Source organism: Aphelocoma coerulescens, chromosome 6 (assembly GCF_041296385.1).
Source record: "Aphelocoma coerulescens isolate FSJ_1873_10779 chromosome 6, UR_Acoe_1.0, whole genome shotgun sequence".
Lineage (NCBI taxonomy): Eukaryota > Metazoa > Chordata > Aves > Passeriformes > Corvidae > Aphelocoma > Aphelocoma coerulescens.
In genome coordinates this window covers 24,483,648-24,509,866 of record NC_091020.1, presented here as the reverse complement: position 1 = coordinate 24,509,866, position 26,219 = coordinate 24,483,648, and the positions used below count along the sequence as shown (strand labels likewise).

Sequence of the window (26,219 nt, the reverse complement as noted above, 5' to 3'; positions counted from 1 at the left end):
ACGATAAACCTGTTGGGGCTCAGCGCATGCGCGGTGGGGCGGCCGCGAGTTCTTTAGAACTACATTTCCCAGTGTGCCCCGCAGCGCTCCCACGCATGCGCCTCGGGCCGCGGACCGACCCGTGCCAGCCCCGGTCCGTGGACATGGAGGGAGACACCGGATCCGGGGTCCCGGCGCTGTCGGGCGGGGATGGAGCGGGCGCGGGCCAGGGCCCGGGCCCGGCCGATGAGGACCGGGACATGGAGGGGGCCCCCAGCTGCTCGGGGTCGCGCTCCCTCCCCTTCGAGTTCGAGCGAGGTCGCTCGGAGTCCAGCGGCGATGAGGACGACGACGACGAAGACGATGAGGAAGAGGAGGTGGAGGAGGAGGAGATGGAGGGCGACACCGGGGCTCGATTCGGGACGGATGACGGGGAACTCGACTCGGACGACGACCGGGAGGTAAAGGGCGCGGGAGGGTGCCCGGGGCACGCCAGGCCCCGCTCCCGGCGTGCCCCGCGTGTGGTAATGGGCTTGTCATTATTTTTACTATTTTATTATTTTTGTTACCTATTTTAGTATTACCCGAGTTCACTTCATCTGTCTCATTTAAGTGAAGCTTTTACAAACTCTCGGCGTGGCTGAGAGGGTGGTAGACGGTGGCACGTGGGCGAAATGAATGGTGTTATTGAGGGAAAGAAAGCCCTTTAGTCAGGCTTTGAGACGAGAGGAAACGGAATGTTAGAATCTAATATGTCACATCTTTCAGACACATATCAGATCGTCGCTATTGAAGAAGTTTGTTCTTTTTTGAAATAGTATTATTCAGCCAAGAAACCTGTTGTGGAACTACTTCTGTGCGTTCCTGATAAGTATTCTTCATGACCAGAATTCAAAGCAGTGCAATCTCAGTCTTTGCTTTAACGTATATTTGTATAATCCCTACCTGCGTGTAGAAACAAGAGATGCCTGTCTCTTGTCATACAAACTCTCTATATGTTGATTTGGGACCCCAACACGATTCCTGAGCATTTTCAAATAATGGTGTTGTTGCCACCACTATCCACTTGTTAAAAGAGTTTATCCAAAAGAACTTTTCCCAAGATGATTGTTTAAAGTTTTCTTTTTAGGTATGATTCATGAAACAAATTGGATTACTGTTGTCAAAAAAGTCAATTCAGAAGACTACGTAAAAGTTTTTAGAAAAGAGCTGTATATGAGGAGTGACTGATCTGTTAGGAAAACCCATTCCTATAGCATATTGATCCCATTTTTTCCCCATGCATTTAAGGCTGTGGTATTTTGGAAGCTGCAGTCAGGGAATTTCATGGCTTAGCCTGCGTATTCAAACTCTTACCAATTGTCTTTGTTTGCAGCGTATGATAAACCTCGCAGAGTTGACCCCCTACATCCTGTGTTCCATCTGCAAAGGTTACTTTATTGATGCTACAACTATTACAGAATGTCTGCACACCTGTAAGTATCTGTCACTATTGTCTGCCTAAGGGTATAGTTGCAAATTCAAACAAATTCAGCTGTTGAAATGTTTTGAGGTCAGAAAAATAATTCTCTGTTCAAAGTGAATGCGTGCTGTCTCTGTTCCTTAAGCGAGATATGTTTATGGGTATTTTAAGCATCAGAAAATTATTAAATCAGTCATGAAGTCAGCCTTCCATATTAAGAAGGAAGAAGATGTAGGAAAAAATAAAAGCCCAAGTAAGACAAAAATAGAGCTACTACATACATTTTCTTAATTATTCTTTTTTTAAGTAGGCTCTGGCAATTTGACTGTATAACTGAGAAAAGAAAGTTGAGTGGCCCTGCTTTTAATGGATTAGAAAGTTTCCTAAGCTGTTGTTGATGTGAGCTTGTAAATTCACAAAACCCCATACGCGCCTGTGTGGAAGTACTGGTTCAGATACAGGAACAGTGGTCTGCACCCACGGGACAGTTTGTCCATAATCTGATGAATGGAAATAGGTGGGTAATAACAAACTGATTTTGATGTGGTTGTCTTGTTATTTTCCCCCTCAATCCTAGTGCTAACAGTTTTTCCAGTGCTAACAGAACTGTTTTCTCTTAAAACTAATAAAACACTTTCTGTGAAGCTGACTTTCATCCACACCCATGTTCCTACCTGAATCCAAGAATCCTGGTTTACTAGACCTCTCAAACGCTCGCACTGCATAGAGGGAAAACTTTCTTTCTCTCTCTCTCTCTTTTTTTTTTTCCCTTTTTGGGGCACTACTCACTAGTTTGTTCTAGAGCATGAAGTATTCAGCAGTGTGCAATTTACGAAGAGGCACAACTGTTAGCAAGGACAGCATAATGTTGCAGATGCAACTGTGGGGGTGTCTTAGAACTTTCCTGGTAAATATTATGGAAGAGTTTCCTCTGTTCAGGCTGATAGGGAGCTGACTTGATAGTAGGTTATTTATTCTAGGTATTTCCACTCAGTAGCTTTCTGTCCAAATTTTTAAAGGACTTGTAAAACACAATGAAAATGGCAGAGTTATGATGTCTTACCTTGTTTCTACTGAAACTGTGGGGTGCTTTTCAGCAGTCAGTATTCTGTCTTAGCTCTGCTCACCTTCTACATACACATTGAACACTCACCCATGCATCCATTGGATTAGGAGTGTTCAGTGACTTCATTTTGTCTCTGACAAGTTTTGTGTGGGAAATCTGGGTGTATTTACCCCTTTTGCTTGAACAGATGGCACTGTGTACTGGACATGGGACTCCTACGGGGTTTCTTTTCTTTACAGTTTGTAAAAGCTGCATCGTGAGACACTTCTACTATAGCAACAGATGTCCAAAGTGCAATATTGTTGTACATCAGACACAGCCCCTTTATAATATCAGGTAATAAATTTGTCCCATTTTTAAAGATTTGCTACTTGCTTTTAAATGTTTTGTTTTACAGACCTGTAGTGCTTTCCTATTTGAAACGAGGGAATGGTTACAAGAAACACATTGTGTTCTTCATTAGGATAAGTTTCATCTCAACAATTAAGATAAAAATACTCTCTTTATTATTTTATCTAGTTTGTATCCATTTCTAGGGTTTGTTACCCCTGCCCTGGGTATTTTTATGCATTTGCTCAGTGTTACAGGTGATACAAACACTTAACTATTTGCTTGGATTTCCTTTCAAGATGAAGCCTTGTTGGCATGTTCTATTTATTAACTCAAAAAATTGAGTTTTGGTTTCTTGAGCTGTTCATGAGGGGTGGTGCTTCAAACTTTACATGGCTTCTGTTGGAGTTCTGCTGTCAGGATGAATATTTAGAGAGATGTGGAGTTGCTGCTCTGCCTCTCCATGTACATCTCATTTCAATGTTGTGTTTGGCATCTTCATTACAGTTTAAGGAAACCATTTTGTGTTGCACCAAAGACTCATCTTTTTTTTTTTTTCTATTTCATAGACTGGACCGACAACTGCAAGACATAGTCTATAAATTAGTTGTCAATCTGGAGGAAAGTAAGTCCTTTTCTTTATTGTATTAGTATATAGAGATTGAAAAAAACAGAAAACAGACTAATTCAAAGTTTGTCTCTACTCTGGACTCTTTAAATAGTTTAGTGATGTTTGCTTATAAGTTGTAATGAATTAACTGTGACAACTGGCATCTTTCTGGCTGCTAAATGCTATTGTGGGTAGTGGTGTGTACCTTATCTCATGAAACAAAGCTGTCACTGTATCCAGATAAACATCCAAATAATATTTCATAGTCATTCTTCTTACTTTAGTAGAACTATATTATATATTTCTGTGTAAAAAGTTCACTTGGCTCAGTCAAAAAAAGTTGCTAAGACTGATTCTCTCAAATGCTTTTATTTTTTCCTCACTGCCATATTTATTTGTCTGATTTTAGATGTGTTCACTGTCTCATCTCATTTATCTTCAACTTTGGGAGCCAATGAAATCTGCACAGTCCCCTTGGGGTGGGCTGGGTGAAATATACAATCTAGGGGATATGTATGGATTATAGATGGTATTGCTGTTTATACCATGAACATATATGTAAAAATATATGTATATATAAAAATATGTCTATATATAAATATAGTTTTAAAGTACTGTGTTCTATATGAACATGGTATGAAAATACCATGTCGTGTCATGAGGCATGACAGCCAGGATATTTGTTGCATCTATTTCAGTATTATTTCTGATTATTTCAGTTTTTCTGATTTCCTCCCAGTTTTTATTAACAACATTTTTAGTCTGGGTTTCTTAAGTGTCTCAGCCTCATGAAATAGTAGTGATGGTGAAGGTCTGTAGAAACTTGAAAAGTTTTTACTGTTCTAACCACTGAAAACTTGGTCAATGAGAATGGATATTTTCAGCATCTGACACATTTCAATCTGTATTGTGCTTTTTTTTCAGGAGAGAAAAAACAAATGCATGATTTCTATAAAGAGAGAGGATTAGAAGTGCCCAAACCAGGTGAGCTGTAATCACTTTAAGGAACACTGTTAAGGAAATGCGTATAATATAATTTATTTTTAAGGACTTTCTTTAAAATATTAGCTCACAACTGAAGATGGAAGTAGTATTGGAAATACAGGATTTTTATTTATCTGGATATTATGAATTGTCACAGATCTCAGGTTACAAAAATAGATGGATTGGCAACACTTAAACCCTCATCATGGTTGAAAATTTTTAAACTATGTATTTCGCTTACAGTCAGGATATATATATAAAATGTGCATTAATGTTATTTTCTGGCTGTTAATAAATATTAGACATTACAAAGGAACAAAAATGAGAGCTTCAAAGTCTGTTCAACAATGGGGGATTTTTCTAATTATTTTGTGTCTTTCTATCAAACAAACAAAACTCTTTGGAAAGTGCCATGCTGAAAGCTATTAAAATTCTGATTCAGATACACAACATAGAATGTAGGAAGAGCTGATTTAGTAATAAAAAAAGAGGATGATTGCATGGGCTTTTTTACTTGGTGAGCTATTCTGTTTTGTTCAGTGCATGTTAGTATCATATGCTACTTTTATTTCAAGTTATCTTTGCATTTTGGCTACTTGAATATTTTAGCTGTCCCACAGCCAGTTCCACCGAGCAGAGGAAGACCTCGAAAAGTTCTGGGCTCAGTGTTCCGGATCCCACCAGAACTTGACATTTCCATACTTCTGGAGTTCATTGGGTGAGTTGTGGGCAAATATAAGAGCAACTGACTGACATGAGGGTGCTGCTAGCATGTGTTGGACCATTAACTGGCTCTTGGATTTCATTAAATGTGCATTTCTTCCGTCTCAAATAGCAGTGGGGAGCCAGTTTTAACTTACAGTGCAATAGTGACAGCCAGCTATGCACAGGTAGACTATGCAGGTAATTAAATGTTAAAGATGTGTCTGCCTATAAAGTAGCTTCCTAGGAAGTACAGTTTTAAAATTTAGGTATGTTTTCTTTTTAACAAAGTAGTTCTGTCTCAGTAAACTGAACAGAGAAATCCCTGTCTGTCCTTGTCCCTGATCCCTGTAGGTGGCAGTACCGTTAATGCTGGATGTGCCCAGAGCAAGCACTCAGCAGCTTTCAAATAATAGAACGTTTTTAGCATTGTGAATCCACGTTATCTGCCTTAATTTCAAAGTTCATTTTCTTCATGCCTGACTTGCAGAAGTCAATTTAGACCTCAAAGCTAGTAAACTTGTATCTGCCTGAGAAACAAGATGAGTTTTGAATCTGTCCTGTTATATTTGGTTTTTAGTAGTTTTATTTTAAACTTTCAGCATTGGCAGCAAAGCACATAATACTGTGTAAATACTTCTATACCATGTGGAACCATCCACTGTAGTTTTGTTGTTTATATGGAGGGAAGCACAGAATGTTTCTAACAAAAAAAGATGATGGCTTAACAGCATCTATTTTGTATTTTATTTTAGTGACTTTTTTAACCTTTGCTATTCTTTGATAATTTATATGGTCAAAATCAGAGAGGTCTTGGCAATGAGAGATTAATAAAGCATTTTGGATAAAGAAAACTTGGAATAGATTGGACCAGCCAGAAGAAATTGTTACTTTGAAAGTCTGACTGTCTACATTATGTCTCTACAGTATATAGTGTGGTCACCCATGACTGTGGACTGTATCAAAGAAAATGACAGCTGTGGTGGAAAAGCTTTCTTATGTTTGTTTCACAGTTCATGACAGTTTTACTTATCTCTGTCTGATATCAGGTACATATTTAGAGGTGGAGATACTCAGTCACAGTAATTTGAAGTGCCATGTTAACGTGTGGTCTGCACAAGCATTACATTTGTTTGCTGTAGCAAATAGTCAGCTGATTTATAGCAACGCTGGATTTTTTTGCCATCTCCAGTGCAATGAAAATACTGCATTGTTTCCTCTCCCATATGTGCCTACTTGCCAATGCGATGCAGGAATAATGAAGTGTCATGTATTGGCCTGAATTAATTGAGAAATTTACACACTGCACTTACAAGAATGAGGTGTGGAGTATAGATGATCAATGGTAGATCACATCCTCAGGCTGTGCAAATCAGTGAACCTTGGCTGAAGCCAGCTGGAAATTTTGGTCATTTGCGATCTCTGTGTTTATTTCACATTCCAGAGAAACACATGCTGCTTTCCTGAGTTCCTAGATAGCATTAGCATTGCTATTGTCATGTGAACAGTCTGGAAGGCCAACATGTGGCCCAGAGAGCCCCTTAGGTGGTTGGGTGTGTCCTGTCAGTAATTTCTTAGGCACTGTGTGTTAAAGTTCCAAATATCAAGAATCATGAAGTATGGATGTTTAGGCAGCATCCTTATTGCAACCTACTCCTATGAAAATTATTGCAATGTTGTTTAAAAATGGCTTTAGGCTGTGTTGGTTTTCATTCACATTTTATGTAGACAAACCTTAACATTTCACAAGAATTCACAAGAAAAATGGAGCAGAAAAATAAAGGGTAGGAGAAAAAGAGATATACATTCAGTCTAATATTATTTCATGTATAGCAGTTTAATTAAAGGAAGAGCCTGAGTTGGGAAAATAAGTTTGATATGCAAGATTCATAAATCAATAAGTCACTCTTATAGTAAAGAGCTTGAGGATATTAATAACCGTTAATCTTAGCAATATTGACTATTTACTCTTTTGCTTTTTCAGAGCTAATGAAGGCACAGGGAATTTTAAGGTACAAATATGATTAAATTTTTCTCTTACAGTTTACTTCAGAAATAATTATAACCTGAGTATATTTAATTTAGTTTGGTTTTCTTATACTGAGTGCAGCTGGAACGTTCATCAGAATAATAATAATCAATCTTGTATCACAGTATATTTCAAACCTATTGTTGTATAACATCACACCTACCCAGCATTTTTTCTTTTTATCCTTATATTTCACAGTATTTTTTCGTCATCTGTTTTCATCTTCAGTATCACCTCCTATCCTTTCTGTCTCATATTTGCTCTTCTTTCTGCCTTGTTGTTTATCCTGGGTTTTTGGACCACACTAAACATAGGGCTGGTTAAAACATTTAAAAAATAATCGGCAACTGATTATTTTTTAAATGTTTAAGCAGCATCTGGAGTCTTATTACATATTTAGTCCTTTCTGGACCAGTCACCTCTTCCTGGGTCAGAGCCACGGACCCCACCCCCAGCTGTAATACTTTCCCTACGAAATAATCTGCAGGTAGATCAGAGAAGGGTCCAAAAATGTAAGCTGTCTCCCTCTGTTATTGGGCTGTCACTTGGATTTGGAGTTTATGAGGGATTAGTGCCAAAACCTTTAACTTAAAATCTTTATTTATTCTGTACAGCCTTTGGAAAAGAAGTTTGTACGTGTTTCTGGGGAGGCAACAATTGGACATGTGGAGAAATTCCTCAGAAGAAAAATGGATCTAGACCCTGCTTGTCAGGTATGTCACTTGCTGTAGCAGTCACAAGTTTTCTGTGCTTTGGACAGACATTTCCATGGTTCATTAGATTCTAGAAGTAATGTTAGGATTTTTTAATGCAGTAAGGATTAAAAAATTAATTGTTTGAAATGTTGTGTTCTGCAAGGAACAACTCTTCTAACTCATCTGCAACCTGTTCACGGTTTCATAGTACTGTACTAATTGGACAGAATTTCTAAAGTGCCATGTAAAATTTCACCTGATGAGATTCAAAGCCAAGAGATTCTGCTGTTAAACTGGACATGAAAGTGGGAATGTGGGAGCATGCAAAGGCAGAGACAGGTGCAAGCTGAATAATAGTAAAATTTAACTGAAGGCAAACAAGGGCTAAGAAAGAATTATACTATGGATGGATGTGTTGAAATGAAAGGTATGAATGCAAATACAGACACTTTCCTCCAAGTAAGAATTGAAAGGAGCAGCATATGGTACAAAAGAATTTAGCTTCATATTTCTCAACCATTTTGAGAGGAACTGCATGTCAAAACCAGTTTCCAGTTCTTCAGTGTATTTCAGCAGCCATTCAGTTGAGAAAGTGGAAGAGTTCCATAATGTGTAAATAATTCTTAAAGCTGTCAGTTCCTGGAAGATCAAGCTGATGCTGATGTGAATAGGCAAATGGTAGAAGTTAAGTGCTGGGTTTGGAGTTAAGATTGTTTTCGTAGAGCAGTAGCTGTGGGACGACACAGCATGACTGTGTGCCTCAGTAATGAGTATTCATGCTGCTTACCTTTTCAGTGATGACAAAGAAAATCAGGTATAAATTATTCATCCTGCAGAGGAATTTTAATGTATTTTCATTTGCTGGTTTCCTCTCTGTGAGAGTTTGTAGCTTTTACATGGTGGTGACTTGATATTCTAAACAGATAAAAGTATCCTCAAAATGAGGCTGGAGAAAATTCTTGCATTAATTGAGTTGTTTATTTGAGGGGAAGGAATTGTTTTGTTTGTTTGGATTTTCTTAAGTAGTATATCAAAATCTCAATTTTCAGGAGCACTGAGCATCTGTCATGGAAACTGTGGGTATCCATCCTTCAAAATCAACCTGGACCCATGTGTTGGGTATCTTTCAGATTTTACAATCTTGAGATCATCTATTAGAGATAGCTTGAGAATTTTTCTCCCATTAATTACTTTCTACTTGGACTTTGCCAGACAGGTACCATCCCCTATTAGTGCATAAATGTTATTACATCTCAAAAGCTGATGAGTTCATAGGCTTCCTTTCTCAAAATGTTTCTTGATGCTGAGCCAGTCATTCCTATCTCTCCTAGTATCTGGTTTGCCATCGTGGTGTAAGGCACAATCATTGGGTAGCTCTAATCTCTTGGTCTCTTCTGTGCAAGCCCTGCCTGTTTGGAGGAAATGTTAAATCATCTGTCTTGTGCAGAGAGATGCCTTGGCTGCCTTTTTTTCCCATCTTAAATGATGTGCTCCCATTTTTTTTTTCAGTAAGTTTTTTTGTCATTAGAAACCTGTAGTTGATTTTTATGCCCCAAGTCATGACTGTTTTCTTGAAGATATCGGGGCTTATTTTTTAAAAACTACGGAATTTGGGAAATGAAGCTGGAAGTATTTCTTTCTAGCCTGAGTTGATAATTTCTTTGTCATATGGGGACTAAGATTAAAGGAGTGTATGTACTGAGCTGTTACTTTCTCATGGTAGTACACAGAACTGAAGCTGATGGTTTGTTGGTAAACGTGCAGAGAGTGAAAGAGATGTCAGATAACGTCTTTGAAGATTAGTAAGTCTAATGAAACATGTCTTACTCCAGCTTCCCAGGATGGCTAATAAAACAAACTGTAAAACAAAATTAAGGAGAACCTGATTGTGAATTTGCACGGGCAGAAGAATTTAGAGAACTAGGTTACAAACCATATGTGCAAAGAATTTAAATGTAGAAGATTCTTTGCTGCTTTTTTAGTTTGCTGTAGAAATTTGGAAATGTTGAGGACTGCAGTGGTTCATTTCCTGTAGGCTTCCCCAAAGTATGTTAAAGAAGAAATAGATACTAACTTTGGACAACAAGCTCTTCCTTTTAATATTACTTCTTTAGTCTTAAGTTCCAACTCTCTTCATTATCTAAAATAATCCATTTTTATGTAAAATGTCTTGAGTTTGGTGTGTTTAGCTTGGGACTTGAGTCCAAGAATTAGATTTCTGTGGGAAGCTAGGAAGTTTCTTTCAGAAACATATGTTTCAGGCATATTGAGCTAAAATGCACTACATTTGCAGTACTTTTTCCTACATTTATCTGCAGAAAATTTATTGCAACAGTTGAATTTTGTCTTACTTGGGACTTGAAAAGATTTGACTGTAAGGAAGGCACCAGTCTATTTCCTCCTTTCTCTCTTCAGTATATCAATTGCAGTTTTGGTTTCATTGTTGAAACTTCTCATAAGGACACTAAGTGTGGTTGTTTTGTGAGTGCAGGCAGTTCCTACTGAGCACCAGCTTAGTTTGACAGTCTGCAAAAATACTATTTGAGAATGTTTCAGTCATTCCCTATTAGAGCTGATTTGGTGACCAAGTGATAGAATGTATGTTACCCACCCGCCTGAACTCCCGACTCTGTTTGGACATTTCTGACTTAATCTTTTCATGTGGAATATGAGCTGATACTCACCCTTCTTCATTGACCTGCACAAGTGCAATGGATTTAGGTTAATGAAAATGTGAAATAAGCCATCTGGCTCGTGTGTGACACTATATATAAAAGTCTAAAAAGCAGTTTTGAAGTTACTGCCTTTGTTCTTTTTTTCCTGCTCTGAGGCTTCAAATTGCTTTCAGACTTCTGTATATGCAGTTGCAAATGGATTATGATTTAAACTCCCTAGTTTATCTGAAGGTTAAGGCTTCATTTATTTTTATCTACCACTTGAGCTGGCAGACTGTAGTTTTCTCTTTCTGATGCTTTGTTTTGAACTCTGTGCTTTGGGCAACAATTAATTTTCAGTATGTATTTATGTATACTTCTAATTACAAGGTCTCTCTTGAATATTCTTGCTGGAATTTGTTGGGAGAGGGTGAAAATAATTTTTTGGAAAGTGGAATTGCCAGTAATAGCTAAGTAGGTAACATCTAATAGGAGCTAAATACAGGTTGTGGTGTTTGGAACCCAGTAGGTTCTTGTCTTTGACATCAGAAGTTTTCTTCAGAGTGTGATTTCCTTTAAGGTCCTCCTATAGCAGCAGCAGTATTCCTTCTTGCTATTTCTTCTGTAAGGATGAGAGAAACTGCTGAAAGACTTGAGCTCAGGTGCTTGGAATTCATTAACATAGCTGATGGAACAGAAATGTTCTGTACCCAGATGTGCATTCCTGAAAGTGTGTGTATGAACTGCAGCCTTGGGGGAGATTGGAAGAAAGGACTCTGTGCTCATACAGTGTAGTTGTTGATGCAATTTCTTTATGCCAATCTTAACCCTGGAATAAAAGCATCCAGGGCATTTGGAAAGTAAACAGCAGCTAGAGGAAATGGGAAACTCTGACAGCTTTTTGAATAACTAGCCCAAATACTCATGTCAGTCTCTAAAACTTTGTGTTTTCCTTGTCCTTCCCTGGGTAATATGAGTTGGTATAGAAACCATTGATTGAACTCTACTGCTTTCTGGGCCAACATCTCCCTTGGGATGAGTCTTATGTAAGGTGTTCCTTACATGAACTTTTTCTATTTGTATTTCTGTCTTACTTAGTGAGCATGAATTTATAATTGTCTGTTATGGTGGCTGTTAGAGAAATAGCTCTTAATAGCAGACATGCCACCTAAAGAAAAGAAATGTCATAATGGAAAGCCTACTTAATATTAATAAAAATTTTAACAGAAGGGACTAAGTATTCAGCAGATCCACCTTCATTCTTCCTTTCAGCAAAATGTCAAGCTACAGTTATTGCTGTCTCAGGCAATCAGTACTAGTTGGCTTCAATTTTACCAGTCATTTGAAATTTTAGTAAATTCATAGCACTTGCGGTCCTGGTGCCTCTTTTGTAATGGAACATATTAATTCCTGTATGACACAAGGATTCCTCTGAGACACATTTCACAACTTACTTTCACACTGACCTGGAATTTTTTTTTCATCATATGTTTTATTCTCTTGTCTTTACAGAATGAATCCTAGCATAACAATTAGCAGGCAGAATTTCAGGCTTTGGTGCTGGAATTAGGAGATTAAGCATTTGGTATTCAGAGAACTCTAATACAGTAAATGTTAAAAACTCTTCTCAGTTTATTATTAGACACTGGCTCTTTAATGACTGCCATTTGAAACTGGAGCAGCAGGTACAACAGTGGGATACTTTCAAACAAGCATTCTAATTCTGTTTTGAGAGACTGTCAGCAGCTGCAACTGTCTGTTTGCATCCTGTATTGGTCAAACAGATTAGATTTTCTATTTCTGTAGAATATATAAAACATTTATGTGTTATGTTTCATTTGGAGCAGGATTGAGTTTTCAGTGCATTATGGTATAAAAATTGCAGAAGTAAGTTTATAAGGCAAAAGTATTTAAACTTGTATCTCTGGAAAGCAAAGCAGTCATGGCTGTCTTCCTGCAGTAATAACCTTAGAGGTTAGAATGCATGGAAGATAGTAGAAATAACTGCAGCCAGTTTTCCAAAAGAGAAAGAAATATATTTTTCAAGTGCTGTGTTAAATACATCAAAAGGTAATGTTAAATATGTGAGTATATATGGATCAATATCTAATCAGTATTTACTGTTAAGTCCACTCAAAGTTTTACTTCCTGGATTCCTTGTAGAAGCTAAAAGCAGAAGTACTACTGAGCAGTTTACATCTTTTGCACATTACCAATCAAACATGAAGAGAATATTCTGCATCATTCCCATACAATACAGATGGTGCAGTTCTTTTTGAGCCTCTGAGGAGTAGAATTCCCACATTCCCAAGTCTCAGAACAATGTGGTCTGCCAGCATAAATCCTACTAAATCTCTTAATGAAGAACAAGAGAGAGGTAGTGGGTCAGCTTGCAGAAGAAGATAAATCTGGAGAAGTGGAATAGCTGCAGCACAGCGTGCATCCTGGGTGGAAAGTGGCTGTGTAAGACGTCACGATATTGCAGTGTGCTCCCTGACTGCTGCAGGGGCAGAGCTTAGGCAGTTCTCCTGCACAAAGCTGTGGGGCAGCTCATTGTCAATGCTCCTAACTTCAATTTTGAGGTCTTGTCAATTAACAAATGAGAGCACTCTCATTTCCTTATCTAGAAATTGCTCATAAGGAAAATGTAAGCAAGCTGCAGTTGAGAGAGAAAAACAGTGCTATGTTAGCTGCTCTAATTTGGAGCATTTGAGACTGGATTTACATTATGAAATCCATGGTAACTTTATAGAAGAGCCTGTTTTTCATAATAGTCAAGGCAAGGAATTCAAAATACCTGATTATGGTTTGTGTTTTCGACAAAATTATGGTTTTTTGGGCAGTTACTAAACAAAAGTGCCTCCTGTGGAATTGCAGGCACCACTGACAGAGTTCAGCTGCAGGAGAGAACAATGCATGGAACTGCTGAGTATGCCCTGCAGCTGCACCCCAGGAATACTGACGGAGTGCATGCTGAAGGGCTGTGTGATGTAATTGCTGACAGTGGCATGCACCAAGGTGCTCTTTTCTATTAAGACAGCTGTATTAAGTGGAATTAGTCATGTGTTTTCTCACTCAAGATAAGAATGAGGGTGGCAATGGCTCATTTTTTTGTTGGTGGCACAAAAAAGTTTCCCTCTTCTGCAACTGATGAATGACTCCAGATGTTTGTGTGGTTGTTTTAATATATGATCTAAATTCCCATTAAATTCATCACAGCTATTACTAAATAGCTTCCTTCAGTGGACATCCCAAACTGAGTGAAACAATAAACTGTCCTCTCTGCTCAGCAGTGAGCACAGGTCAGGGCCATGAGAAGCATTAGGGCAGTGCAGTAGTGCTGTGAATGCTAAATACATTTGGACAACAGAGGTGAAGATGGCTTTAGTGTCTAACGTGCTAGAATTTAACTCTGCTAATATAAAAGGTCTTGGATACTGTTTTGCTACTCCAAAGGTAAGTTGAACTTCACCATGCTTGTGTTTTTTCACAGGTGGATATAATATGTGGTGATCACCTGCTGGAGCACTACCAGACACTGAGGGAAATCCGTCAAGTCATAGGAGAGAGTGCAGTACAGGTACGTGGCAGCTGGGGCTTTGTTCCAGGTTTTCTGTTTCAAAACAGAAGACTTCTCTCTTAAGCCCTCAGGTAGCACCAGCTTGTCTGAAGAAGTCACTTAGAAAAATCTCTCCAGCTTATGCAAAATTGTTTTTATCTTGTAAATAGAGTTGACAAGTGTACCGTGTTCTTGCTGGTCTCATGATGTTCTGGATATGAGGGGTTTGTGTTGGAGTTTGTTTTGGAGGCTTTTTTCCCCCCAAAACAAGTTGCTGTCTTATCAGTGATAAATTGTACCAGCCATTCTTTCAATTAACATTCCTTGTTTTTCCTCTCTGGCAATTGCATCTCTGCAGGAAGTCAGAGGACAAATCCCAAATAAGGCTATCCTTGTGACTGGGTCAGGACAATAAACTTGCTCAAAAAAACACAAACCAATGATAGAGGGTAATGAATGCAGTAAATGTGCTTGATACATACTGTATTGGTTCTGCTCACAGCATGAGTGTATGGCCAGCTATTTCTTGTTGATAACTTGCTGTCTTTAGTGTTGCTGGCTTTGCAAATAAGATTGCATTTTTTTAAAAATTCTTTGTGACTCTTTTCAAAGCATCTTTAAAGGATCACACAGTTTTAGAAGTGCTGCAAAAACAATGAAGTGCTCTGTCAAGTGCATAGTAAGATAGAGATGTAAAATTATGATATATGGTAAACTGTGTATTAATCTAAACTTGGAAGTCTGAAAAGTTAATATTTAATACAGTGTGAAGAAATAGGATTAGATTGGTATTTTATTTGGAAAGCAGTCTTAGCAGATAGCAGAAGGGCTAAAATCAGCTCTCCTCACTTGTTTGTGTACACACATCCACTAACCTTTACATTTAAAATTCCTGCTGAGCTCTCTTATTCAACAAGAAAACTTTTGTGTTGGGAGCAGGAAGTGAAAATCTGATTTTGAGATATCTTGGACTTTGCATCACTTGTACCTGATTTGAATCACTAGGAGGGGTCCCAGAGTCAGGGCAGAGGTATTTGGCTCATGTTAATGTTGGCAGACATTAAAAGTCTGTGAGGCTTGTGCTGTTTCTGCAGTTGAAGGGAATGAATGCCACATCTGATGCCTTAGCTGTTTTATAATAGCATGGAGAAGAAATGAAAATGTAACCTAACCCCGTTTGGGGAGCAAGGGATTGAAACTGGGAGGAAGTGGGTACTGGTGACAAACTTGTTTCTAACATTGTGAATCACTGTAAGTTAAGTTCAGCAATCAGCACATAGTGATGGAAGTGCCCTCTACTAAAAGCTTTAGTAAATGGCAGGGGGATGATATATTTCTCAGTCCAGGGGTATAGTCACATATATGGTTTTAGACTTGTACTTAGCACAAAAGCTTTTCATGTATGAGAAATGCTCTTGGGGGAGCACTTCAAGGAATACTGCATCAGTTTCATTTCTTGTCATAATTGGGTCTGCCTGATTGATGTTTAGTGATGAAGTGCCAGTCAGCAGCTCCACGAAGAGAGCAGTTGTCTGGGGATGCATTTTCCAGTGATGTTTCAAGTCTCATTTATTAGCAAACCAGTATGCTAGCAGTTAATTCTCTCAAGGCTTCTCTACTGGACAAACAAACAGAAGAAAAAATTCTTGGCTTTTTGTGAAGTTTTGTTCTTTTATAGTTACTTTTGTCAGGAAATTTGAAAGGCAGGTTCATCCTTAATTTCTCTTCATTTTGTTAGAAAACCTCTTAGGATGCCAAATAGTTACAGTAGGAATGTTGCTTCTTTTTTGATACTGAAATAATTGTGACATTTTCATGTTCTTTAGTCTAACATGATATAATTTTGTAGAAATCAAGACAATGCATTTCTAGGGTTAAAAAAACCTTGGAAAATATTTTTAGATAATCACCCATGGAAAAAAACCCCAATGGACAGGTCAAGTCTAAAATAGTGAGAGTTGTTTGTTTCTCACCAGGATGTGAAATTCAGTAAGGGGCACAGTTGTCCTGGCCAATGAAACTACAAGTACAGAGGAATGTTTGATGAATTTTACATTAAAACTCCAAGGGCATCTTGTGCCTTTGTAACTTTCCAGCATTTCCAAATCAGTGTTGGAGCTTGGAATGTCCCTAACAGCTCTCACCAGGATGCTGAAACACTGCTGTTGTCATTTGCAGGTTTCTGAGGTTCATTGTAGATGCTTCATGCAAAGAAAACTGCTTCAGTAGCTACTTCTGCAACAGAAAGTCATTTAAAGGAATAACATTGGGCTCTTTTATTTAGATGAGTACCACCACAGTTAGAGGAGAAAAATAGCTGCTATTCTGAGTCAAGTTCATTCATGTCAGCAGTTATTCTTTTTGCTGGGAAGAGTGATTATAAAAATGCAGATAAGTTTCTCTTTGGCAAATATATTAATTTTAATGTGCATTCTTTGGTAGCATTTGCAGTACAGCATAACATACATTGTGTGTGATTGATTTTTCTGGACCATAATCACTGCCAGGGGTTTGGTGGCTTTTACTTACACTGAATGGTTCTTAAGATTTGTTTGTGAAGATTTTGGGTGTTGTATTTGTTTTTGGTGTTTTTTTTCCTAGTGACTAGTACTGTGTAGTGATGCCTTAGAGCCTGACTAAATGAAAGTCTCCTGGAGGTGCAAGCTACCAGGATTTTAGCTCTTCTGGATACGTTTCTGCCTTTCCAACAAGTGTAGGAAGACCAAGTGTAATCTGATGATAAATATTCCAGACATTGGCCCCATAGTAACCTGTTAGGGTTGTTTTAATTGGAGTAAATAGGCAACCAATTTTAGTGGTTGAATGTAAGCAATTAACGTGTTCATTTCTGAGTAGTTGATAGAAGGCTAAAAAAGAGTCAGTACTAAATCTCGTTTAATCTTGTAGATATCAAGATATTTTGACATTACTGAAATAAGCTGGTTGGTTAAAACTTCCTAATTAGCTGAAAGTAGGATTTCTAGCTCTGTTTAGGGCAAAACTATAAAAAACTCACTGATGCAATTTATATAATAAGAAACAACTTTGTTTTTTTTTTTTAAACAGTGTGAAACTTGTGGAATTTGCTGCAAGGTGTGATCAAAGACATTTAGATAAACTTTTAAAGGCTCAGTTTTGTTACCAGGCATTGAGATCTGCCTGTAATTAAGAGTTTGATCAAGTAGCTCAGGAAGGAAGCTCGTTATTAACTAAATGGGAATATAACTTCTTCCCTGTATTACCTTCCTGCCTTCTGCTGCACAAGTGCAACCTGATCCAAGCTGCTGGTTATTTTCACTCATCTAAAACTGGGCCTTCTCAGAGTTCTGCATCAGTAATGGATATAATGAGCTCACACATGGGAAAAGCTAAAAAGAGTAGCTTCCTTGATGTCCTTGGCCCTTGGCACAGAGGTTTGGCAGATTATAATGGTCTCTTTGTAGCTCTCACCTTTTTGTAACCCAATGCTATTGTACTATTTTTTGGTCTCCTGAGCTAGGAAGCAAGAGCTGTGCTCTAATTTAATTACTGTGACCTTCTAGCACACATTTCCTATGGAAGTGATTTACTCTTTGCTATGGGGTTATTGAATTTGGAAAGTGGGGCACTTTTTGTTGCTGCTGCTCTTAGAAATCAAAAAGGGTGTATGCTCTGATGTTTTGGTCTGTCAGTTCCACTCTAAAGTTTATAGTTGGGTGTAACAGATGGGATACTTTGCAATTTTTTAGGGTCACAAATGTGTGTCAAAGGACACTCGAGAGCTTTGCTGTTCTTTTGTGTCTGTCTGAGTTAGCCTTGAGATTTGTAATGAGCAGTGAGAGCTCATTCTCTGTTTGGACTTCCTTTTAATAACAGTATCTAGAGAAAGCAGCTGAACATAGATAGAAACGTGTAATACTTTACAAGTGAATAATTACAGAGTGAGAAGTGCCAGTACTGAAGTAACTCTCAGCTTCTCTTTGTAGAAAAGGAATTGCAGTGGGTTTGGCCTTGGGTTAACAGGGCTATTTCCTTTAAATGTCCTGCTGCCAAATGTACCATTTGAAAACTATTCATCAAAGAATACATTGTAGCATTTTCTTCTTGTATAAATATTTCTTTTCTTTAAGAAACTGGAAAATAGAGGAAAAAGTGGTTTCAACCGCAATTTTTCTCCAAAAAATAAAGTTTTGAATGTGTCTTATTTTCTCTTTTGAAGGAACTAACAGGCACAAAGTGTAAGTACCTTTGGGAAAGTATAGCAATGTTTTTATGTGCCAAGAGGTTCCTGAGTGACCTCTTAGAACCTGTTCCACCTAACAAGAAGTGAGGACAATCAGGCTTCTCTCTTCATATTGCAATGCTGGTGTCCCAGTTTATGCTAGTCACCTGTGAGTTAAAGCTCCTGTCTCCTCCTCTAGCCTTTCAGGAGTTAGCAATGGATTCCTGGTTATTAACAGGATGAGAAGATGAAGAAGTTAGTGAATTGGTGCTAATACATTGTCTTACATTCTGTGTGTTAATAGATAAAAACATCTGAAGCAAAATATGGTAGAAGTTCTAACATGTCAGCTGGTACTTTTCTTTCAAAAGAAATTTTTTTTTTAAGTCTGCCCATATAAACAGGTGTAATGCAATGTCAGGTTCCCAGTGGATCTGTGGTGGAAGCAGACTTAATTTCAGCAGCTGTGTGTGAATTAAGTGACATAAGCAAGACTAATGGGTCAGAAGTGTCCTGTTTCACAGGTGAAAGGGTTTTTTCATTCTTTTGAGCAGTCTTTGAAGAGGAGAAACATGAGTTAATAAACTGCTAGTTTGTCATTTCGAGGTCTTTTAATTCAATACTATTACTTAATAAATGTATGTAGTAGTAGTCTGGACTCTTCTACTACAACTTCTGGCAGCACCTTCTAGAACTACTTAATGGATTACTTTTTTTTTTTGTTCCACAATATGATGTGGAAATCAGCACGACTTGTAAACAAGAGCTTATTGTATGAAGATAATGCAATTAAAACTTTAAAATAAAAGCAGTACCAGATCTTACTTTTCTTTTTAACACCCTTCTCCATCTGAAAGAGGAGAGGGGAATACAATTATTTGCCTTGATGTATCAAAACTTTCCTTGTCCATATGGAAGGAACAAGGTATAAAATGGTGATATTGTACCTGGGGTCCTGCCATGCAGCAATTGTTGTGCCAGGTGGTGACAGAAATGCCTCGAGGAGAAGGGAAAGTGCTATGATGAGACAGTTTCTTTCTCTTCTCTCTAGGATGGTCTACTTGTGCTGCACTATGGCCTGGTGGTATCTCCACTAACTTAAGGTTGCTGGAATATCAGAAGGCAAAAGAATCTGAAGTCATGGAGCTTCTTCACTGCTGTTTCTCACCAAAGAAGCCATCGCATTTCCTGCGGCAGGAAGCAAGTGAAAGGAACCACCGCTCACTGCTGTGTGCTTGTAATGTAGTGTCTGACTTCACGGTAAAATATTGCAGCTTCTGTAAGTACAGCTGTAGATGTTGCTATGCTTCATGTCACAAATTACTATCTTCAAATTTCACTCAGCTCAGGGAAATTAAATGCTCAAAGTAGCTGATTTTTTTTACTTTCTAAAACCACAAGATTTCACAGGGTGAACAGCCTTTTTTTTCCTCTAAGCTCTGAGATATCTCTTGCTGTCTTAGTGTCTAGCTAGAACAGTGCACTCAGGGATGATCTTCAGTGAGCAGTATAGTTTGTTTTGGGGAAGAGACAGTCATTTGCCTAAAAAAAAAAAAAAAAAAGAAGTGTACTGTGATCATCTGTCTTTGGATGAGATTTGGGGAGAGGAAGGAAACTTCAGAAATGCAGACCAAAATAGGTAGAAAATGATGCAGCATAAGCATTGTTTTTTAAGAAGTAGCATTAAATTTAGTTGTTTTTCTTGAAGAAAGACAATTTTGTTTGCACTGGAAATATATTTGCTGGTAGTTTGGCTTAAACCAAATGGTGGGTCATGCACCTCTAGTGTGAATGGAGATGAGCTAGCTGTAAGCTGGTTAAACTATGCATGAAAAAAAAAGTAGCACCTCTTTCTACCTGCTTGCTGTATATAAAGTAATCACTGTCAACCTGATTCTTCTATCATGTAAAATATGTCAACTCACTTGACTGTTAGGAGCATAAATCCATTCACTTTAGCACATACCTCTCCAGCAGCTGTGAAAATGGTTGCTTTTTCCACTCTTTCTGATGTGTTCTAGTGCATTGCATTGTAGTGGAGACCAGGGTTGAGTAATGTAATACCTGCCTGTTACTACCAGATTCACAGAAGATTTAATTTTAACATGTTAAAATAGTAGGTTTTGTGACAACTGTAACACTTCAAATTTTCTTCTGTTTAAGATTTCCATGTTGTCTTGTGCAGCATTAAGGATCAGAGAGCTCTGTGTGTTATGGTCTTGCTGCATACTGGGTCATCAGTGTGGGGATTCATGAAAGCTTCCATCAGGCAGCACACTCCTTCCCTTCCCTACAGTCAGTGCAGGGAAAAGGAAGAGATTCCTTTGTAAGGCATTTTAGAGCACCTAAGTTACAGAACCACAGAATTGTTAGGGTTGAAAGACCTCTGGAGACCATCCAGTCCAACCCTCTGCCAAGGCAGGGTCGCCTGGAGTAGGTGACACAGGAACGCATCCAGGTGGGTTTTGAATGTCTCCAGAGAGGGAGACTCCACACCCTCCTTGGGCAGCCTGTTCAGTGCTGTGCCACCCTCAGTGTGAAGAAGTTCTTCCTTCTTTCAATCCTCCTTTATTTCTTCCAGTCAGTTGGTGAGGCAGCAGCAGTGACTGAGGTAAGTCCAGGGCTGAGGTTTTGATTGAGCTGTACAGGGATTCTGGAGCTTGGAGATATCCGAGCAGCAGCCCTGAGCTCCATCCAGACTTGGAAGCCCTGGGCAGACAGTCAGGCATGGAGGGAATATTGCCAGGAGCAGTGAGGGGGATTTAAGTGTCCATAAGGAGCAGAGCAACCTTTTGTGGCCTCTTCTGGGCCCCCTCCAGGAGCTCCTTGTCTTTCTTGTGCTGGGGATGCCAGAACTGGACACAGCACTCCAGATGTGGCCTCACCAGGGCTGAGTAGAGGGGCAGGATCGCTTCCCTAGACCTGCTGGCCACACTTTTCCCAATGCACCTCCAGATTGCATTGGCCCCCCTGGCTGCAAGGGCTCAAATGTATTTGTTCACTGTCAGCCTAAGAGGACTGGCATCCTTTGTTTAAGGAAAGCTTTCATGAATCGTCCCTCAGGTCTTTACAATAAACATTGTTTTGTCTGGGAAGGTGGCACCATAACAAAAAAAAGTTTTGTTTGAAGTAATTCTCGTGATGCTTCTAAAAAAATATAACAAAAAGCCTTTTTAGCTACAAACTCCTATTTTACCTTTAAAGTTTGTATAAAAGTAGTGTTTAAAATGCAGCAGAAAATGAGATTATTTTGTAAACACTTTGTGAGTTGTGTTGATAAAAGATTATATATTGTAACAGTAAAATAAACTTTATTTTAGCCAATTTAAAATTGAGCCCTCTTGTTTCCATGCCATGTTTCCTATGTCAGCCTCAGAATTATAGTAGATGATAGTGAAACTGCTGAATGTGCTCTGGGGTTGTTAGAATGACAAATTTCAATTAAGAGACTGAATGGTGAAGGGTAATTCAATACCAAACTCTCCACTGGAGCTAAGTGTGGTATTGTTAGCTGGAGTAACATGAAATCCCTGGGACTCTCTTTTTAATGTGGATCTTAGTGAGAAATAGCTCAGTAAAGATGTCAAGATGATTTTTCCACAGAAATACAGGTGAAATAATCTTGTCGTTTACAGGACCCCTTTTTTCATCAACAAGAGCATCTTTTTGTGAAAGCCACCTCTCAATTATTTTCTTCCATGTTTATGTCCGTTGTTATCAAGTCCCTGTGAACTGGATCTTTCTCTGCCACTGGAATTAAGGCAGCTGGTTCAAATACTCCATATTGCCCCTTTCTGTTCCATTATCACTCAGGGGTTTGTTTTTGATTTATAGCTCTGTGCTAAAAAACCATTATCAGTATAGTCACATTTTACATTGCAAATTCACCCCTAATCCTGGCTTGAACTTCATTTCTAAAGAAGACTCGTGCAGAGTTTAACAGCTGTATAGAAGCTGATAGTTAATTCAAATTAATGCCATTCTAGGATGCATTTGACTTGCATGGCCCTGAGAGGGCTGTGCTGCTACTGGCACTAATGTCAGTGTCAAATTTAGTTTTTCAAAAAATAAAAGGGGCTCCTGGATATTTTCAGAGGATTTTCCTGTAGGGTAAATCACATACCAGCTAACATGCAGAAGGCCAACATTCCCTTCTTCACCCTTTCGGTAGCTTAATGAGGAGGATTGAAGGTCTGTAGCCTGAGGTATTTTGACATGAATGCTTAGTGACCTGTTATTTCCCTTTTGTCTACTTCCCTCTATTTCTTCCTCACCTGCCTTCAGAAAGTGTATTTTTAGCATAGTTTTCCTGGCTGAACATCCTGCTTTCTTTCACCTGAAGGCACTGATGTGTTCCTGCTCTCCAGTGCTGCAGATCCCCTGGGGCACATCCGTGTGCAGCAGGGTGACCTTTAGCTATTGCCAAGGCTGAGCTGGGGCTCTGTGGTTTCCTGCATAATCAGCCTGCTTGCTTTAAAATGTGCCAATCTTCTTTCAGCTCCCCTGCCGCAGTTTTATTTCTGTTGGTCTCCTTTTAACCTTGGCTTCCCTCCAGCTGCTTTTGGTGCTGATGATAGAAGAGCATCTGTAACAACAGGCCGTCTATGGGATGGCATCTCTGACCTCATGGGAGATGAGCCAGCCTCGTGCTCTGCAACTGAGGGAAGATGTGCATGGGCTCATTCATTATTTTGCAGACACTATGTTTCTTTACTTAATGAAATAATTCCAGTTTTACTTTCTTGCTACCTTCTTAGCAGCGTCATGGCTAACACAGATCCTAATTAAATGCTGCTTGTAAATGCAGCGTAATTCTGAGTTCCTTTGCAGGTCTGCTAATTCCCAGGAAGAGAAGATGATGAGCCTTAGCTTCCAGACTTCTTATAAACACAGAATCAAGCTACAGTCAAGTTGTGAGCACTGAGTCATATGAAAACATATGCCTGTTTTCGTTGTGTCCAGCACAGACTCAGTGTAATAAGAAGATAAGGTTCAGAGACAGGTGAAATGTGCAGCTGAGCCCTCTAAGCAGAGGGGACCTGCAATGGCCAGGGATAGCTGTTGTTTATGTCCTGAACACGACAGTGCACCCAGCCTGGATCTGCACTGCCACCAGACTGTGGCACACGTGAGCCAGGGGAGCTCTTAAAGCTTATTTCTGTCGATGTGAAACAACTGAAGAGTTTTATTGAAAAACCATTCAAGCTTGTCTAATACTAGCCCATGTTGAATTTATTTTCAGGGAATCATTAGGCATTTATGTGCAATGATTTATGTTAACATATTTTTAACAGTCACTAGCAAAATTACATCCCTAGCATTTCTGGTTTTACTTTTCTTCAGTGTGGAATATTATTAGTATGAAATCTGTGCTCAATACAAATGAGTGGAGGGCTTCACTCCAGCAGTTGAGAGAAAGAATATTAACAGATACAGGAGTTTTTATGTATTGCATGCCTTTCTTTTAAAGAGATTGTCACATTGTCCCCATGAATCTTTTAATATGCTCAACAGAATGCACCAAGGGCCAGCCTGAACGTTTACATTCTTTAAAATGTGCTTTTGAGGCTGTCATAAATACCTGCTGAGAGATGGAGAGATGTTGCAAATGGTGCATTCATTTCTGCTTTTTATTTGGTTTTTCTACCTCCTGTTTCTTCTGTTCAGCAGAAAGAGAACCAAGGTGACCACAAATGGAATTTTACCATGTCATCTTTAAGACACCCTTGTTGAATGAGCCAAAGGATATTTACATTTACTGAGCTTTCAGAATGTTGCCATAGATACAGGTTTAATCACTGGACAGGGAAAATTTTATTATTTTTGAGAGAGAAATGGTAATCACATCTGAGGTGAAATGCAATATTGATTGGCTGCTCTGGAGCTGCAGAATTCTTGCTGGAGCTGCATCACTGTCTTCACTGGGTTTGGATTTAGTCTAAAACAGTGCACTTGTGTCAAATGTGGCAGTGGTCTGCAACAGAAGTATTTCCCAAAGTGGAAAAGAGAACTTGCATTTTCTAATTGTGTGGTAAAATAGTCTATTTGGAAATGAACACTTAAAATGTAATGTTTCCAAGGGAAACATCAGTGGTAGAAAAGTGGGTGGTGGGCACTTGGCAAAGACTGAGAAAAATTGTGAGTTCCTGTGAAAGCTACTTTGGAGCCCTTGGTGTTGTGGCACCCATAACCTCTGTCCTCTGAATGGGTCTTCTGGTGTCCAGCAGGGGAAGCTCAGCTTCTCAGTCCATGAGAATCTTTCACCTGTGTACCTGATACCGTGAAAGTGAGAGGGGTTTGGTATCTTTGAGACTTCCAGTGCTCTCAAATGTGGCTTAAGTTAAGCTGATGAGCATAAGAAATGATCAGGGGAGGATGTAGGGGGTAAAGAGGACATGGAGTCACAGTATGATCCTATAATCCTTGCTTCCTTAAGAATCTAGCCTGAATGTTTTGGCTTGCTGAATCATTTTGGCTTGCTTCAGGCATTCTTATTCATACATCTCCCAGGCCTCATTGCTAGACTAGGAATTTGCTAATGAGGTGTCATATCTGGGGCTTTCGGCTTTTTTTGTTGTTTGTTTTTGCATTTCCATTGAAAATTTGCTTAAAATGAATGATGTTCTGAGCCTCAGTGCAAACCACGTTTTTCACTCTGGTCTCAGCTTTTCCAAATGGCTTGTTCTTACAGACCCCACTTGGGTCTGCATGTGCATCATCTCAGGGAATGACTACGTGTCTGTCAGAGTATTTACAAGGCTGCTCTGGACACTGGGGAGCCAAGAACTTGTTTCTCCTTGTCCTCTCTGCAGAGATGCAGGCAGGCAGCAGATTCAAAGGCAAAGGAGCAGAGTGACCCTGGCTGTGATAGGAATGGACTTTGGGCATCTGCTGTTTCAGAACTGATACAGCACCTCAAGGGCTTTGCTGCCATCAGCAAGTGAATGTGTAGCTGGGGCTCTGGAATTGCACTCTGACGTTTTCTGGGTATTTCCCTTCCATTGGGGAAGGGAAGCATGGACACTGTTCCTTCTTAAAGCCATGTTCTATGTCAGTTCTGGGCAGCACAATGTCTGTTTTAACAAGGATGTAATTGCTTGTCACAGAGTTGCAGGCTCATCTCTGGTGGAGATGAAGACCCCTGCAAAATCTGTAGGAGTGCTTTCCCCCTGACCCCCCCAGCTCTGCAGTCCCTCTGGTTCAGCTGGAAGCGCTGGAACAGACCAAGGTCAATGAACATTCTCCCACCCCACCCCAAGTAGTGCCCTGTTTGCATGTTGTGCTGCATTTGCCAAGTGATCCTTATTCCCATAGGCCTGAGAAGACTTGCATGAATGAGCTGGCTTGTGCTATTTTGACATAAACTCCGCTTCACAGTGTCAAACCCCAGTGATGTGGACATTTGATCATTCAGAAGCATCTGTTTGGCTGCTGGTGTTAGGGCTCTGTGTGGATCGCTCTCTGCAGGAGGAAGCTTTTTTCCTTAAAGAGGTGTCTGTGCCAAGAGCTGGCAAAGAGAGTTGGCTGGATTCAGCCAAAGGTGCCGGAAGAGACTTTGCTCTGAATTGCCTATTGATTCCTTCTTGCTGAATGACAGCGTTCTTCCTCAGTCTGGAAAAGGAGATGGTTGCATTCCTGCCAAAGGAAAATGGTTGGAGTTTGTGGGTTTTTTTCCTTTGGCTGCTTTTTTCTTTGGCTTACTTTTTAATTAATTCCAGCATCTGGATAAGTGTCATTAGCAAAACTTCTCCATGTGCAGCAACTTTGTCTGTTTTCAAGAAGCTGTACATCTCAGTTCCGTGAGCCAGCAGCTACATCCAGGAAAAAAAAACAAAGGGCCAGCCCAGTGGTGGGAATTTGTCCCACTGTGTGGAGGCTCAAGTTCTCCCTGGCATAAATGATGAAGGAAATGCAGTATCATGGAGAAATAGCTGCTCTCTGCTGCTTC

The 26,219-nt window shown here is 39.4% G+C and overlaps 1 protein-coding gene across 1 annotated transcript; it reads left to right on the top strand.

Moving 5' to 3' along the window:
- The first annotated feature begins 95 nt into the window (after nt 1-95).
- On the top strand, nt 96-21,606 carry PCGF6 (polycomb group ring finger 6). The gene is made up of 10 exons (XM_069019930.1): nt 96-440; nt 1,355-1,454; nt 2,747-2,843; nt 3,407-3,462; nt 4,372-4,431; nt 5,041-5,149; nt 7,118-7,145; nt 7,777-7,875; nt 14,005-14,091; nt 19,323-21,606. Exons 1-10 carry the CDS (start codon nt 96-98, stop codon nt 19,371-19,373), a joined length of 1,032 nt encoding a protein of 343 aa, XP_068876031.1. The 3' UTR covers nt 19,374-21,606.
- The last annotated feature ends 4,613 nt before the right edge of the window (nt 21,607-26,219 follow it).